The sequence below is a fragment of the Numida meleagris genome, chromosome 4 (genome assembly GCF_002078875.1).
Source record: "Numida meleagris isolate 19003 breed g44 Domestic line chromosome 4, NumMel1.0, whole genome shotgun sequence".
Lineage (NCBI taxonomy): Eukaryota > Metazoa > Chordata > Aves > Galliformes > Numididae > Numida > Numida meleagris.
This window is the reverse complement of record NC_034412.1, coordinates 79,812,882-79,827,791: the sequence shown is the minus strand read 5'-3', so window position 1 is coordinate 79,827,791 and position 14,910 is coordinate 79,812,882. Positions and strand designations below refer to the sequence as shown.

Sequence of the window (14,910 nt, the reverse complement as noted above, 5' to 3'; positions counted from 1 at the left end):
TGATGTGTAATCTTTCTGATGTAGGTGTAGGTCTTTGTTCTCCTTTGAATCTGATGAAATTGCTTTTCTTTTACCTGAAAGTCATTTCGAGGTATTTAGTAGGATGTGGATTTGGGTATGGGTATTAGTGCAAGCCTGATTCCGGGCAAAAGCGTCAGCAAATCTTCTGGAAGGAACCTTTCTAATGGAAGATGAACAAAAAAAAATTTTTTGTTTGAAATAATAGAAATAATCTTAATAAAAACTCAGCTGATATTCTGGACAATGAGATGATGGTCCACATTATCTGGGTGTAAGGTCGCTTGCACAAGCTTCCTGTATTAGCTTTAATGCCCAAAGTGAATATTCATACAGATTTTTAAACTCCTTTAGCCACTCCAAATAATTTCACATCTAGGAAAAAAAGCTGAGAAACTCAGCAGTGAGGCATCCTTGAGTGATATTAAGTGGACAATTTCTTTTTTTTAATTCTTTCTTGTGGTGGATACCTAGGTATTTGGACATCAGTGACCAGTGAAAAAAAGGAAAAAATGAATGGAAGCTTGGAGGCTTCAAAAGTGAGAGTATCAGCAAAGAGACCTTGTGAGTAAAGTAGTGAGGAAGTACATGATACAAATTCAAATGAGCAATTCAGGGCTAACAGCATAATTACTAGTTTGACCGGCGTACTAAGCAAGGATGAAGAAAGAATGCAGGTCTTAGAGCAACTGCTTCATGCTATGTTATTGTTCAGAGGTGGTGCTGGGGTAGTCCCTGATCTATGTCCTATGATCTATGCTCTAATAGAGTGCTGACTAATAGAGCATTTGCTACACTGGCACAGAGGAAATGAAACTAGAACTTGCAAACTATCAGATTTGCATTGGAAGCTTTGGTAATAATAAAAAAATGGACAGTATCACTCAGATCTAACCTATATTCTTAAGGAGGCTCTAGAAAAACATGCTGATAAAATGATTCAACACCAAGTAATCTGTGAGGGTGTTCCTATCAGTTGTTGACAGTTAGCATCAGAAATATGTTCTTATCAGCTATCCATAAATCCCATCTTCTCTTTCTCCTCTGCTGAGTGTGTGTTCATGAGGTTTGAATAAACATGGTAAATAACGCTAGGTAAAATCATAGTATTTGATTTCATGACAAGAGGAGGGTAAAAGCTGTGGTTTAGAGTTAGTTTGAAATAAAGTTCTACCACAGCCAAAACACTTTTCAGATGAGGTAAGTAGCCAAGCAAAATTGATTAAGCTCTCTGTGTGAGGTCTGTTGTCTCTGATCAGAGTAACTCTGCTAGTTTTGTACGCCAGTATTCATCTTTACTATTGTTATGTTGACAATACAGAATTTCTGTTCTGAGCAGTCCCATGCTATCTTTTGTCTGTAAAGATACTCTCTGCCTTCAAGATTTCAGTTAAGTACCAAATTTTTCATGTTGCTTGGGTACTTCTTTTATTTCTTGGACATCTCAAAGAGAGGTTCCATCTCTCATGTGAGTTACCTAGATGAGTGAGAACCTGACTCCTGAGTGAAATGCATCAGCTGGATTCTGTTATTGGCCTTATTTAGGTATATGCAGATACGGGAAGACGAGTAAGTTTCTGCTAACTTCATGCGGTAGATGTTCACCACTACTCCTCTGTGACTATATTAATGGCAGGGTACTAAGGAACTGAGCAATGTCTATCTGAAAAATTCTTCTGTTAGTAGTCACTTAAGGAACAAGATAGATAGAAAATGACCCTGTAGATTAAGTATTAATACTATTAAGTGTTAATGCTATTGAAGTGGTGGGATCTGTATGAAATCCTCTGGAAAGCCTGATGAACATAGAGTCCTAGAATCATAGAATCACCAAAGTTGGAAAAGACCTCTAAGATCATCCAGTCCAACCGCCCACCTATCACCAATATTTCCCACTAAACCATGTCCCTCAGTACAACATCAAAGCGTTTCTTGAACACCAGAAGGGATGGTGACTCCACCACCTCCCTGGGCAGCTCATTCCAGCACCTGACCACTCTCTTGGAGAAGTATTTCCTATCATCCAACCTGAATCTCTCCTGCTGCAACTTGGGGCCATTCCCTCTAGTCCTGTTGCTAGTTACATGGGAGAAGAGGCCAGCTCCCACCTCACCCCAACCTCAGGTAGTTGACGAGAGAAATAAGGTCTCCACTGAGCCTCCTCTTCTCCAGACTGAACAACCCCAGCTCCCTCAGTCGCCCCACATAAGGCCTGTGCTCCAGACCCCTCACCAGCTTCGCTGCCCTTCTCTGAACAGGTTCCTGGGCCTCAGTGTCTTCCTTGTAGTGAGGGGCCCAAAACCAATATGTTATAAAGTTAATCACCTGTGTTGTGAGAAAGGAAATCACTATGCAAGTTATCAAAACCTTGGGAAACATGGGTCAATTCAGTGTTAGCTCTATACCTTACAAGACAAAGTCCCAGCATGCTGACAAACCCACTGAAAATGGAAATTAGGTCTAAGCCATCTCTTGTGAATAGTGAAGGTCTTAAAATCTGTCTTCTCAGAATGGCTGGGTCAAGCAGATTTTACGTTTCAGCACAGCAACAGGACAGAATCTAATCTGAATCTAATCCACAACACTTAAAAGATCACTCTAGAGGTACAGCAAAGCAAACTGATTAACAGGACCGATCAGGGAATGAACATATGACATGATAAGTGGAGCTAATAGCACTTTCATTTTCTACCCTAAAAAGTGAAAAGGAATAAAAGAGGATGATGGTGGTGGAAAGCAATTCAGTGTTCATAGAATTCAGCCATGTAAACAAAAGATGCAGCTGGTATTTGAGTTGGTGTTACGAAAATTGATGATTTCATATGGGGGTGCATTATTATATATCTCATTTCAAACAAATTTTTCCAAAATGCATCAATTAGATTAGCTCAGTGCACCAATCAGCAGCATCCAAGATGAGCTGACTTCAGGTTTTGTGGTGTCTTCTTTGCAGCATTGCTGCTCTTACAAAAATTGTTTCTGTGGTCCTTTCAGATTTCCAAAGTTGGCTGCATCCAAGTTTTTTCTAGCAGTGGACATTTTGGGTAGTTAGGAACAGCTATTTCCAAAACCACATTTAATTTATTTATTACCTCATCCCAGAACTTATTTTACCCTAGAGCACAACTAAAACATGTGTAACTAATTATCCGGAGAATGTCCACAACTCCCACAGCTCCAGTAAGTACAATTCTTTTTCCCTTTTTCCCTTTTTTTAAAAAAAAATCCTGCTATTTTTCATTCTTTCTGATGTCAGAGAAATTTTCACTGAATAAATTCCCATTTGCATTCATGTGCAAATTCATTTATGTTTCAGAATATCTTCTGCTTGTTCAAGTAATAACCTAGATCTCGGTCCACGAACCCTTAAGATTCTGTCAAACACTTCAGGGATATCAAAACCAGAAAGTCACGTAAAGAAGACACCAAGACCCAGATTTAGACCATTTAAATTCCATTTGAGTCTCCGTTCCTGGTGATTCCTCTTGGCTACACATGGCTGAAGGTGCAGGGCCAGCCAAGAAGAAATATTAGGCAAAAAGAATAAAGTAAAATTTAGCCAATATAAATGAGATCTTGGGTCTCTGATTTTGATTAAAAAGCAAACCACAAAAACTCTGAATTCTCCAGGAAAGAGAGTTGTCTTATGAACCTGAAGATTGTTTAAACGCAGCTATTTTCACTGTCCTCCTTCCAAATGCGAGAAAGAATAAACACAAAATACTTAGCAAACTGCAGCGGAATCATAGGAACAATAAAGTCAACTCATTCTGTTTAGAATTCTTTTTGATGGAATTTCTGCGATGTTTGGGTAATGAAGTGAATCCCAGTTCTCGGACTGTGATAAAAAGTGTTTAAAAGCAAACAAGAAAAAACCCAGTATAATAAAGTTTGAGGACAGTTTCTGCCAGATGTGTCCTAAATCTTTCTCAGGCAGATTTTCTGTTCTTCATTGCCACAGAATAGACTCTTCTAACTTGCTCGTGGGAATCAGGAGGGTTGCACATTAGAAGTATGCTGGCCCCACTTCAATGCAGTGTAAAGAACCAAACCTGTTCAGTCTAAGAATTAGAAGCAGCTTAATTCTCATGGAGAGGAGTTCCAAGTATGCTGATTTATCTTATCAAGAATGCCAGAAAATTAGCCTGAAGCAGCCCTCACCAGTCTAAAAATCAGATGTGTGTACCGCAGAGAAGTTACTAAGTACTTACAAGTCTTGTTTACATTTCTGAAGACCCAGGAGCTCAGAACATTTCGTATTCAGGCTCTTGACTAGAGGTAAAATTCTGGCATCAGTGAAATCAATGGCAAAGCTCTCCTGAGCTTCAGTAAGGCAAGATCAGCCTGATTAGGCTAATACAGAACGAGGACTTTTTCAACACAGGAGCAGTTTCATTGCAGTATTCAGTGTATCTGACAATGGAATATTATTCTGCAGCTGATCCTGGTAGCACTGCCATGTGGGAGTGATTTCTCATTGAAAGTGTTTTTAATCCTGTAAACAAAGAAATTTCATTTTGGCCACTCTACATTTGTAAAATCCCCTCATATTTTTTCCATGAGTATGAAAAGGAATATTTTGTATTCCAGCTTTTTTTCTTTTTTTAATTAGTCAAATGACAACACTACATTTCATTCCATAAAAGACTTGTAAATCGGTGTGTCCCCAGAAATATTAATCTTCCAGACAAGAAAAGCGGGTTTTAATGGAAGACATAGAGTAATGATTTGCTCCAGACTTTTAACTAACTTTCATACTGAGTTTCCATTTACTCTGTTTGTTGGACTTCTGGGGTACAATTGTCTTTGGGAGTGTGAATTACACTCAAGAGAATTTATACTTATCTCACATGCTTTTGCTGTGTGTGTCATTTGTTTTACTTGTTGTCCTCTGAAGCTAATGAGCCTATCCACAAGAGTAAACATAAGATGATAAAAATTTCCCTGTTTAGACCCTAGTTCACATCTCAAGATGTGTGACCAAATGTCGGACATTCCATTCAGAAGTCCAGATGAACTCATCTAAGATAACTCACTGTGTTTCCATCTGTTTCAGATTTGAAGAAAACTATTTGGTTGGAAGAAGAAAAATACATTTTGTATCTTTTTAATGCTGAACAGATTTAGTGACATACTTGCTTATTTAATTTACAGTATAGGAGAGTCTAATGAACTGAATAAGATACATATCTTGGCTCCAAATCTGTTCTAAGAGACACTAGAGAAGCTCCATTTGACTTAAATGGAATAGCATGTTTGTTAATGAGTGCAAAATGTATTCTGATGAAAAATGTGTACAAGCATGAATATAAGTATTTCAAACTATTGGAAATTACTTAACAGTTCATCTGCATCTTGTGTGTGTGTTTTTTCAGAGGAACAGTAATGTTTAGTCAATAAAGCAGTCTGTTTTTCTCCACTGAGAAGTGACTCCCACTCACAATAGCTGGAGAAATAACAGCTAAGTGAATCTTCCAAATTCTGCTGGGAGAATGAAGTGCAGTGTTGTGCTGTGCATCAGACACTGCCGTTGTGTGTGCCAGACAGGTTACCTTTGATAAAACGCAGCCTGGGGCTGTCCAGTGCCAAGCACCTCTTACAGAGTTCATGGCCATCTGCTACGTTTCAGGAAAATAGGTTTTCTCAGGATGGTCCCAATATGCTTCCTTTCTGTTGGACTGAATACTCAGAGGGGTAATTGACATAAAAAATAGGCCTCCCCATAGACTAGCTTAGCTGGGGAAATTTGCAGCTTCCGGTGACCTTGACTGGAGAAGCTACCAGGTTTCTCACTCCTTTCCCAGCTCTGCTGCATCCTTTGCTCCTGTCACGTGTGCTTGGGAGACCTCACGGTGAACAGGGCCAAGGAGCAAATTGAACTAAAGCTGTCCTGTCATTTGTCTGTGTGGGAAAGGACCATACAGAAAAGGTACAAAGGTGGGAAAATAAGTATTAGGTGCATCGAGGGTTTGAGCCATATTCTTAGTGGCTGTTCTGTTTTACACTGATTTAAAGCATGTCCCTGTGGAGCTGAGAGTATGTTTTCAGTTGTCAGAGGCAGGTCCACTGCTTTGTCAGATCAGCTACAGTAAGACCTCATTTTATTGTCTCTGGCTCAAACTTTGTCTACACTTCAGTTGTTTGTAATATTTTTTTTTCTATGCTAGGTAATGCGTTTAAGACATTAACATACAAGTAACATTGCAGAAAAATGTAGGGGTTCAGAAAAAAATTATGTCTAATTTTAATTTATGTGTTTCTTTTGTTGTACACTTCAGGTTTCTTAAATATTGTGTTGTCAATTTGTTTCCCTACAGATGTTCTGTCTTCAAAGTTGTAGGATAAAAGACGTGATTCTTAAGCATTGAGACTGGAGTTCTGCCTTCAGTGCAACTGTAGTGAAGGAAAAATCAGGAGGCTGCTTCTTTCAAAATAATTATACAATACCAAATTGTATAGCAGTATATTTGGGCACTCTTCTATAGAACATCAGGAGTGTTCTGGCAGATCTTTTTGTTAGAAGTGTCATTTTGTTGTTGCAATCAAACTTTGTAATTTCAATTCACCAAAAATTGAAAGAATAGCTTCTCCAGATGAACAATGAATGGAGAGACCAAGATATGAGAACAGCCTTGGCTTTCTCCCAGGTATGGGGAACCGGCTTTCCAAGTCCATTATGATTACTGGAAGCTACACACGGCACACTCACTGTTTCCTGGGGAAGAAAAGAAAGAAAAACGTAGCTGAAAGTCTTATCAGCCACTCCGAGACTTGGCAAGCTTACTCTAGAGTTGGTCTATCAAAGCCAGCACTCTTGGTTATCTTTCTGGTTGCAGGCATGCAGAGTGTTCCAAAAGAAAGTGTAGGACAGACTGACTAAACAGATGGCAGAAATAGAGAAAGATTAACTAAAGTGCAGATGGGAAAAGAGAGAGAGATACAAGGCAGAGGCTGAGAACAGGAACGTGAGCCTCACATGCTGGATTTCATTCAGAAGCTGACAGGAGGTAGTAGAAATGAGATAATCTTTTGTATCCTTCCCACTGACTCTGTCTGCCCGTGTAATCTCTTAGGATTAGGAGACTTAAAGTACTACAGTGTCATAAAGGATCCTCAAGTACCAGCAGAAGGTGGGCATTTTTGGCCATGATGGTAAACCTCCTTCCTTCCAGCCTTCTCAATTTAAAATTATGCTCACAAAGGAGGATTAAGCTTTCTTCTTGTTGTTCACCAAGTAGGTGATATTTCCTGCTCATCAGTCTGGGGCCATCCTTCTCATTTCTCAAATGAAATCTCACACAGCACTTCATTCGGTAAGCCTGTTTTCTCTGAACCTCTTCAGCCTTGTTATCTACAATATTTCCCAGTTATACACTGTCCTATACAACAGGCAGAAGAGACATTTGTTATTTGGAGAGTGATATGCCCAAGCAATATATCTTCATAGAATTATAGAATAACAGAATGTCTTGGGTTGGAAGGGACCTCAAAGATTATCTAGTTCCAGCTCCACTGCCATGGGCAGGGCTGCCACACACTAGGTCAGATATTTTGGACCAGTGATTTAACAACTAATAGTTTCCCTTAAAAATAAATAAAATATTATTTTGTAAGGATTTAGTAATCATCTGAAAAATGTGATGTTGTCTACTATCAGAGAGAACCACTGAACATTGATATGCTAGCAGTCATAGGGCTTCTTCCAGTATAGGTAACTACCAGTTTCTAAAAGGGTATTTCTCTCACAAATATGCCTTTACAAATCTATTGAGATCATTTAATGGAAATCACCATGGAAGTGTTATTATACAATGTGCCTGTCTCCTTAAAGATTTATAACAATCAGAAGTAAGTGAACAATATATTCTCCCTGCAGTCTCAGGGGGATCAGTTATGTGATGCTATCCAGTATTCATGTGATCGTGGGGTGGCACTGAGGTCAGCCTGGGCACAGGGCACCTCCTGGGACCTTCACCAAAAGCCACAAAGCTGGGTCCTCAGCCTTCACTTGCTGTCTGGGTAAAATATGGCATGGGCACACTGAGGTCATGTAGCAATCACTTCTTCCTTCTGCCATGCGCAAATGGAATAAGAAACGAGAACATTATGCGAAGAACACTGCGGGGAACACTAAGCAAAAATTGTTCTACAATTGGAAAAATGTAATCATCAGATTTCCTCTTTTTGCTTCTGTAAATTGCAGTGCTAGGAGGAGGGGGAATGTAGAAGGAGGGAAGAAAGCTTAAGTTCAAATTTTAATTAGCCATTTATGTTGTAGTTCAAACATAGACTAGGAAGTCTTCTGATCAGAAGTGATACTTTCCAAAGTTGTCTCAAGTTCTTCAAAGTTTAATGCTGGGTTTTATTGCACCACCTCAGTAATGCAATGAACTCTGAAATGGAATGGTCATCCTCTAGTGTGTGTGACTTCTTCAAGGTGCAAAGGATCAACCTGTTGCAAATAATACTACAGTATGAAAGGTAGAAAAGTAGTGTTTTGCAAGCCACTTTTTTATTTTCCAGTTCATCTTGTGTTCCCTGTAGTTGATGAAAAAACTACTATAAACAGTGGTCCAAAGAAAGACAAAATGAGGAGATGAATGGAAAAGCTGGTAGTCTTTCATATTTAGTTTAAGACACTTGAACTTTGAGCATTCATAGTCCTGTGACTCTGAGTCATGCCTGTGTTCTCTGAAATATGTTGGCTTCCCTTCCAGCTCCATTTCTCTGCAGTGTCCTCTGGTTCAGTTACTCATATTAAATCACATTTCAAATCTGCTCTCTTGCTCTTCTGAGTGCTGCCATGTGTACCACTAACAAAACAGCACTTGTATGGCTGCAGTGCCATGAGCCCATGGCTGGAGCACAAGCCCTGTGGGAGGCAGGTTGGTCCAGGCAGGTGGAGTGGGGCAAGGAGCTGCTGCACATTGCAGACAGAACAGTGCATTATGCTAAAGCCATGGACCAGCAACCGTTGAGCCTCATCTACACACGTGGCCCACATCTGCCACGTTCTGAAAGAGGAACTAGTGATGACCATTTACAGACTGGTCAGCCCTTTTATGCAGCTGGCGGGAAAGTAATTTGGTAGCATTAAGAAGAGGATAGAATCATCTTACATGCCTTCAACTTGTATTTGCTGGATATATAATGCAGTACTCTAAAAGAGATTCTAAAAATAAGAGCCAACTTTTAAATACAGAAAGTCTTGCACCCAGGAGAGGATGACTTAAAATAGGAGCTCCACCTAACAGAGGAAGAGTGCTCTGTGATTTTGTTACCTTATGCAATTAGAATGAGGCATGATATGGTTGAAGAAAAACAGCAAGCCAATTCTCCAAAGCTGAAAGCAGTTCCTAAGCATAGTTAATTAGGAACAGAAAATTAACATGAGAATTGTTAATTAAAATTATACTATTTAAGAATCTACTGCTGCTTTTTCCATGTACAGCATAAAGAAGAAGTAAAAGGAAACAAGACCAAGTTACAAGTCAATGTGCAGAGATGATAAAGGGAAGTCAAAAGAATAAATGGATTAGTTAGAGATAATTCTGTTCTGTACTTGTAGCGGAGCAGGAATGCATATTGCCCCAGATGGATGGGAAACAGCACCACACTGCCTGACACAGAACTGCGTAGCTGCCTTCAGTGTGACTTGCCACTCTCTAGAGCTGGAGCGTTAGTCTGACACATGGTAGGCATGTGGCAGGAAATCTTCAAACATTAAATTCCAAATCAACAGGCTTGTTGATCTGGTATATTTACAGGTTATTTACAACCAAAGGATTATTTATCGCCCTGTCACAGCAATGTATCTGTGTACCTGTGTATCTAATGGGCTACATCACTCAGCACCATAATACAGTCAGGATATTTTGCTCTTGGATCATTTTATGACTAGCTTCACATTTTAACCCTATACTTGCACAACCCAAGGGAGCAACAAATGCACAGTGAAGGGAGGGAACTCTTAAATTAGGTTATTGGTGATAAAAGATCCCCTTCAGTTTAACCAAACTATATTGTATGGATAAGTTGAAAGTAAGGGGCAGTTCATTCATGTACAGGTGATGTAGGTGTTAGCAAGTGAGAAGTGACAGGTCTCCATCCTGTGTGATAGAAAAAGAAATAAGTCACTAAGAATTGATAATGCAAGAGGAATCAGAAAGAAGTGGGGTGCGAAGAACAGTCTCAATGCCGCTTAGATGCACCATTTCAGTAAACATTTAGAAAATACTGGAAAATTGGGAAATTTCCAAAGTGAGATCGGATTGTGTTGTCTGCTATCTTAAGAGCTAAAAAGAGACTACCCAGACAAGTCTAGTTCATATGAAACAGATTTGAGATGAATTCTTCACAAAGATAATTAAAGTTTCAAATAAAAATGTAATTATAAAATTATATTTACTTCCAATTGATATAGGTTTTTAGTTTCCTTGAAAAAATTAATTTTCTACAGTGGGATTTCTTGCAGGATGGCATGTGTGCTGGGTGCTTTTACAACATACTTCCAATCTGATATTTGTACCAAGAGTATAATAACTTTGCAGTCAGAGAAAAAAATGATACCTGAATTGTTTAGATTTAATAATTTAAATATCTCAAGGACATCCATAAAATACAGGATGAAATCAAGTTGTTTCCCACAGTTAATTTGGATTTTTCAAAGATTCATTTTTCATCAGTTTCCCAGAGTTGGCCAATGCCCAATTAAAGTTGATTTTATGTAGAAGTTTTGATAAAGACTTAGGAATATTAGTGAAGGGAAGATAGCCAAAGTCTATCCTGCCTAGGGATCTCCTCTAGTGGGACTCAGGCAGAGACTTGTCTCATCTGGAAGTACTGAGGCCAGCAGACAGAGAGGGAGACCTGGGAGTTTGTCTTCCAAGGAAAACTTAAACCAAGTCAGCACATGAGGCTGCGGGTTTGTTAACCAGTATGTTATGTTATGTTATGTTATGTTATGTTATGGTATGGTATGGTATGGTATGGTATGGTATGGTATGGTATGGTATGGTATGGTATGGTATGGTATGACTGTAGACAGTGAAGTCATAATCAGTGCCCACATCAGTGGCCATGAATGCAGATAGTGGCAGGAGCTGACTGGTATTATTCATGAAGAACTTTTTTTCAGTAGGAAAATGTACATCTCTTGGGGAAAAAAAAATCATTCTTTCAGTTTTCTTTTTAAGACTGAAAAATATTTGCTCCTTTTTGCTCTTTTCTTTCACCAGGGAAGATGAAATGGAAAGAGAACACAGGAAAAGAAAGCAAACCAGAAAACCTGTAGCAGACAGGGCATTATTCTGACATGTTTTCTAAGAAAACATTTTTTCCCTGGCTCTAGTAAGTGTGCGAAACAGACTTGCTGTGTCCTGGTGTTCCTACACCATTCAGATGGCAGCCAAGCAGAAGTATGGGTGGCTGTTCTGGGTTCTTTTTTCTTGTGGCTTTTTCACAGAATTGTTCAGTCTTCATCTTTTTATTTCCGTTAGAACTTAACACAAAGCAAACCCTAATATTTGCAAGCATTTCCTTAGTAACTAGCACTTAAAATAGTAAAATCTCAGCATTGACCTCATTCCTTGCTCTCTGCCCTCCTTCATCTGATATGGAGGATTCTAAGAAAAGGAAATGGGATGGGCAGGCATGGTCCAAGCGAGGGATTAGCTCTGTGAAGACCTGAATCCAGGAAAGAGGCTGAATAAAGGGAAGGTCCAGCAGAGAAGCTGTCCGTCAGCTGCTGCTGTATCTATGCTGTTGAGAATACCACTTTTTCTCTTACTGCAACAAAACTCTATTAACATCACTATATAACTTCCACTTTTTGTGTTTTCTTTGGAGAGAAAAACTGCCAAAAGGAAATTCTTTTGCCTAAGGCCAAGTAATTTTATTCAAAATTCTTGTGTTGGGAAGGGGTTGCTAAAATCCCATTGGAATCTCCCTTCTGCGATGTTTCTGTACAAACACAGCATGGCACTGTGTTAAATCACCATGGCTAAATGATCTCTGCAATCCATGACTTAAGAAAAATAAACTGATCATATGGCTTGAATCACAATAGAAAAGATGAATACAGAATACATCTTCTTTAATTAGAAAATCTTTCTGTTCCAGGTACTCAAAAAGTGAGGCTAATTCGTGTAAGCGTATTACATCTGGGCAGACTTAAAAATGCATCAACGCAGAATATTTAAAAGTTGCAGCTTCCTAGGGGAAATTCAATAATTTTTTAGGGCCAAACACTGAAGCCAATAGGATTTTGTTCTGTAGAATCAGAATAAAACAAAACAGCCCTATCTTTCCCCTTGACTATTGATGACAGGCACCAGAGCTCCGCAAAGGAAAACAGAAAATGAGCAGTAATGAATTTAGAAGCGATGTTGCCAAGTTACAATACTACCTTCATTTAAGTCTCTTCTAAGAATTTTTCCGAGGTATTCACAGGAAATAAATAGCTTATGAAATCAGCAGTATAGTTTCAGTGGAACCATTGACATACCCAAGAGCCCAAGTCAAAGCTTTTTCATGTGAGCGAGACTTTCTATTGCCATCAGCAGAACAAAGCATGGTTCAGCAGTCTGGGGGTCAATTTGGCAAGCAAATGTGGGTACAATCACTTGCTCCATCCTGACTTCTGCTAATCTTTGGTACTTTAGGATGATCCGTTTCATTCCATTGGTTACCTTTACACACTATGACCACATCAACTCTCGACTTTTTAAAACAACGATAATTTCTAAGGCCAAATTTCAAGCACTAAAAGAAAGTCCCCAAGCGAGCAGTCTTTGGAAACAGGATCATCTCATTGGCAAGGCAGAGGTTGCTTCCTGAAGGGCTGACTAACTGCACAGTCATGGCTGTTGTTTTCCCAGTGCCTGCTGTTCTGTTAACATCACTGAGTCCCTGTTCTTTGGAAGTAAAACGAGAGCAGCAATAGCCTCCTCCTGCCTGACACACATGTAAAGGGGAAAATGTTGCAAGACAGAAAGGCACGTGGGTGTTTCTTGTAAAGGACACTAGACCTGTCTAGCATCTCAGAACTGTCTTTCTTACAACCCTGTAAATTTTGTCAAGTGGCCATGTGATTTCATAATTTTATCCATTGCCTTGCATTGATGCTCTCTTGCTCCTCCCTGTCACATCCATGTTTGAAAAGTGCAGCATCCCAGAGGAGTGGTGAGGAGGGGACAGACAGCTGTCACAGCCGATGCTGGGGCTGCGTGCTGCAGGCTTCAAACACAGCAGTAAGCTGGCTGGGTCAGGAGCAATCTAGCCACTTCCTTTTTCTGTCGCTGCCAGAGCAGGATGTGAGATGGGAGGCATCCTCTGTTAAGATCTATCCTTGTCTCTTTACGATTGAATATGTTTCTATCAGTAGATCACACTGGCAATCCCATTCAGAGCAGTCATACGAGTCATATGCTGAGTAGCCCACTCAGGTAGAGGTTTGCATAGATGTAATGATTGCTTCTGTACATAAACAAAGAAATATACTGTCCTGCAAGGTAGGGAGGAAAAAGCTCTTCAAGGCTGTTAGAACTGCAGACAAATCACCTCTCTGCATTCCATCTGCCCTTCTGTGGGTAGGATGCCTCATACACGATATATGTTCCACATGACTCATTTTCCTTCTCTTGCTAAGATCACTTTTAAAACAAACTTTCAGTCATTAAAAGCAAGTCCCTGGCATTTTGTATTCATTAAAAGTTAAATGACTTCTCTAAAATTTGTCTGAATTTCTCTACAGTGTGTTTTCAAGGTTATGTCAGAGATCTGACAGTCATAGTGAAAGAGGAATATAACCTGCTCCATATATGAATGAGGAAGTCTGCTCTTTTACATAGAGTTAGTATATTGCACGTGAAAGATCTGGGAAGCTTGCCTTTTCCACTTCAAGCTGAAAATACCATAGCTCAGCCCAGAAACCTCTCTGCTTGGGAATTACAGAGGGATGGGGTAAGGCAGTTCTGTGGCTCAGGGATTTAGGGCACTGCAAGAACGTCGCATGCTGATGCTGTAAGCCAAGCCAAATGAAAGTCTTGTAAGTGCTTATTGTACTATTTAAACACACTCTTAAACCTTTCTGCACTGTTATTCTGCTTCTGTCTTACTTTATATTAGCTCTTTTAACAAAATACTTTCCAGAAAAGAGAAGTAAATGCAAAAATTGAATAATTAATTAAATGATCAAAGTCTGCTGCCATAAAGCATAGCTATGTCAGTTTTTACTAAATTGAGTTATATTTTGCCTGCCCTTCATAACTATTTTTGAGAGTTCTCGCACTGGAAGATGAGGAGACTGCTCTGAAGCTGTATTTTCTCTCTGTGAACCATATAGCTATAGTTCTAGGCCTTTGAGGAAAGTCTAAATGTCTCTCTGGACAAGTGCTGTGGAGCACCTCAGGGTGGCTGCTCTTGAGGTGTCCAATTCAAGCACACGGCCAACAGGTACGCTGGCCCCTCTTTGCCCGTGAGTCCCACCCCGGAGCTGGTGAGGAGATCACAGGCATCTGAACCTCGCTGGAATGTGTGTATGCAGGCTGTCAGAACTTTTGTATGGCTGGGAAATGATGTTTTATATTCATGGGCCTTTGATAAGGATCTTGAGGGTCACTGATAATCTCATTGATTGCTTTCTGCCTGTGAGCAGGAGGGTGGAGCTAAGCGGTGGGAATCAGTAGGGATAACATCAACTTGTGAAGACAAGCAAGTGAGTTGGCTAAAAGTTTCTGCTCTTGCCTCTTGCTTCAAAGAGCTTCTAGAATACTGCAGTTCTTGCTTTTACCATTCAAGAGTTATCTCAAAAAAAAAAAAAATTGGAGAGAACTCAAAGATGACGTACAACAATGGGTAAATGATGGGAGAATGTATAGAGAAAATTCAAGG

General features: G+C 39.7%; 1 protein-coding gene across 2 annotated transcripts in view; it reads left to right on the top strand.

The window, feature by feature from the left end:
* The window catches only part of RBPJ (recombination signal binding protein for immunoglobulin kappa J region), a 147,652-nt gene that overhangs the window by 38,545 nt on the left and 94,197 nt on the right, over positions 1–14,910 (top strand). Inside the window, exon 1 of one of the 2 annotated variants that reach the window (XM_021394358.1) lies at positions 13,936–14,065. The exons of the other annotated variant lie outside the window; for it this stretch is intronic. Within the exon in view, the coding sequence (XP_021250033.1) occupies positions 14,055–14,065 (11 nt within the window). The 5' untranslated portion in view covers positions 13,936–14,054. Of the gene's footprint in view, positions 1–13,935; positions 14,066–14,910 lie in introns of those variants that run through there. 2 annotated transcript variants of the gene reach the window in all.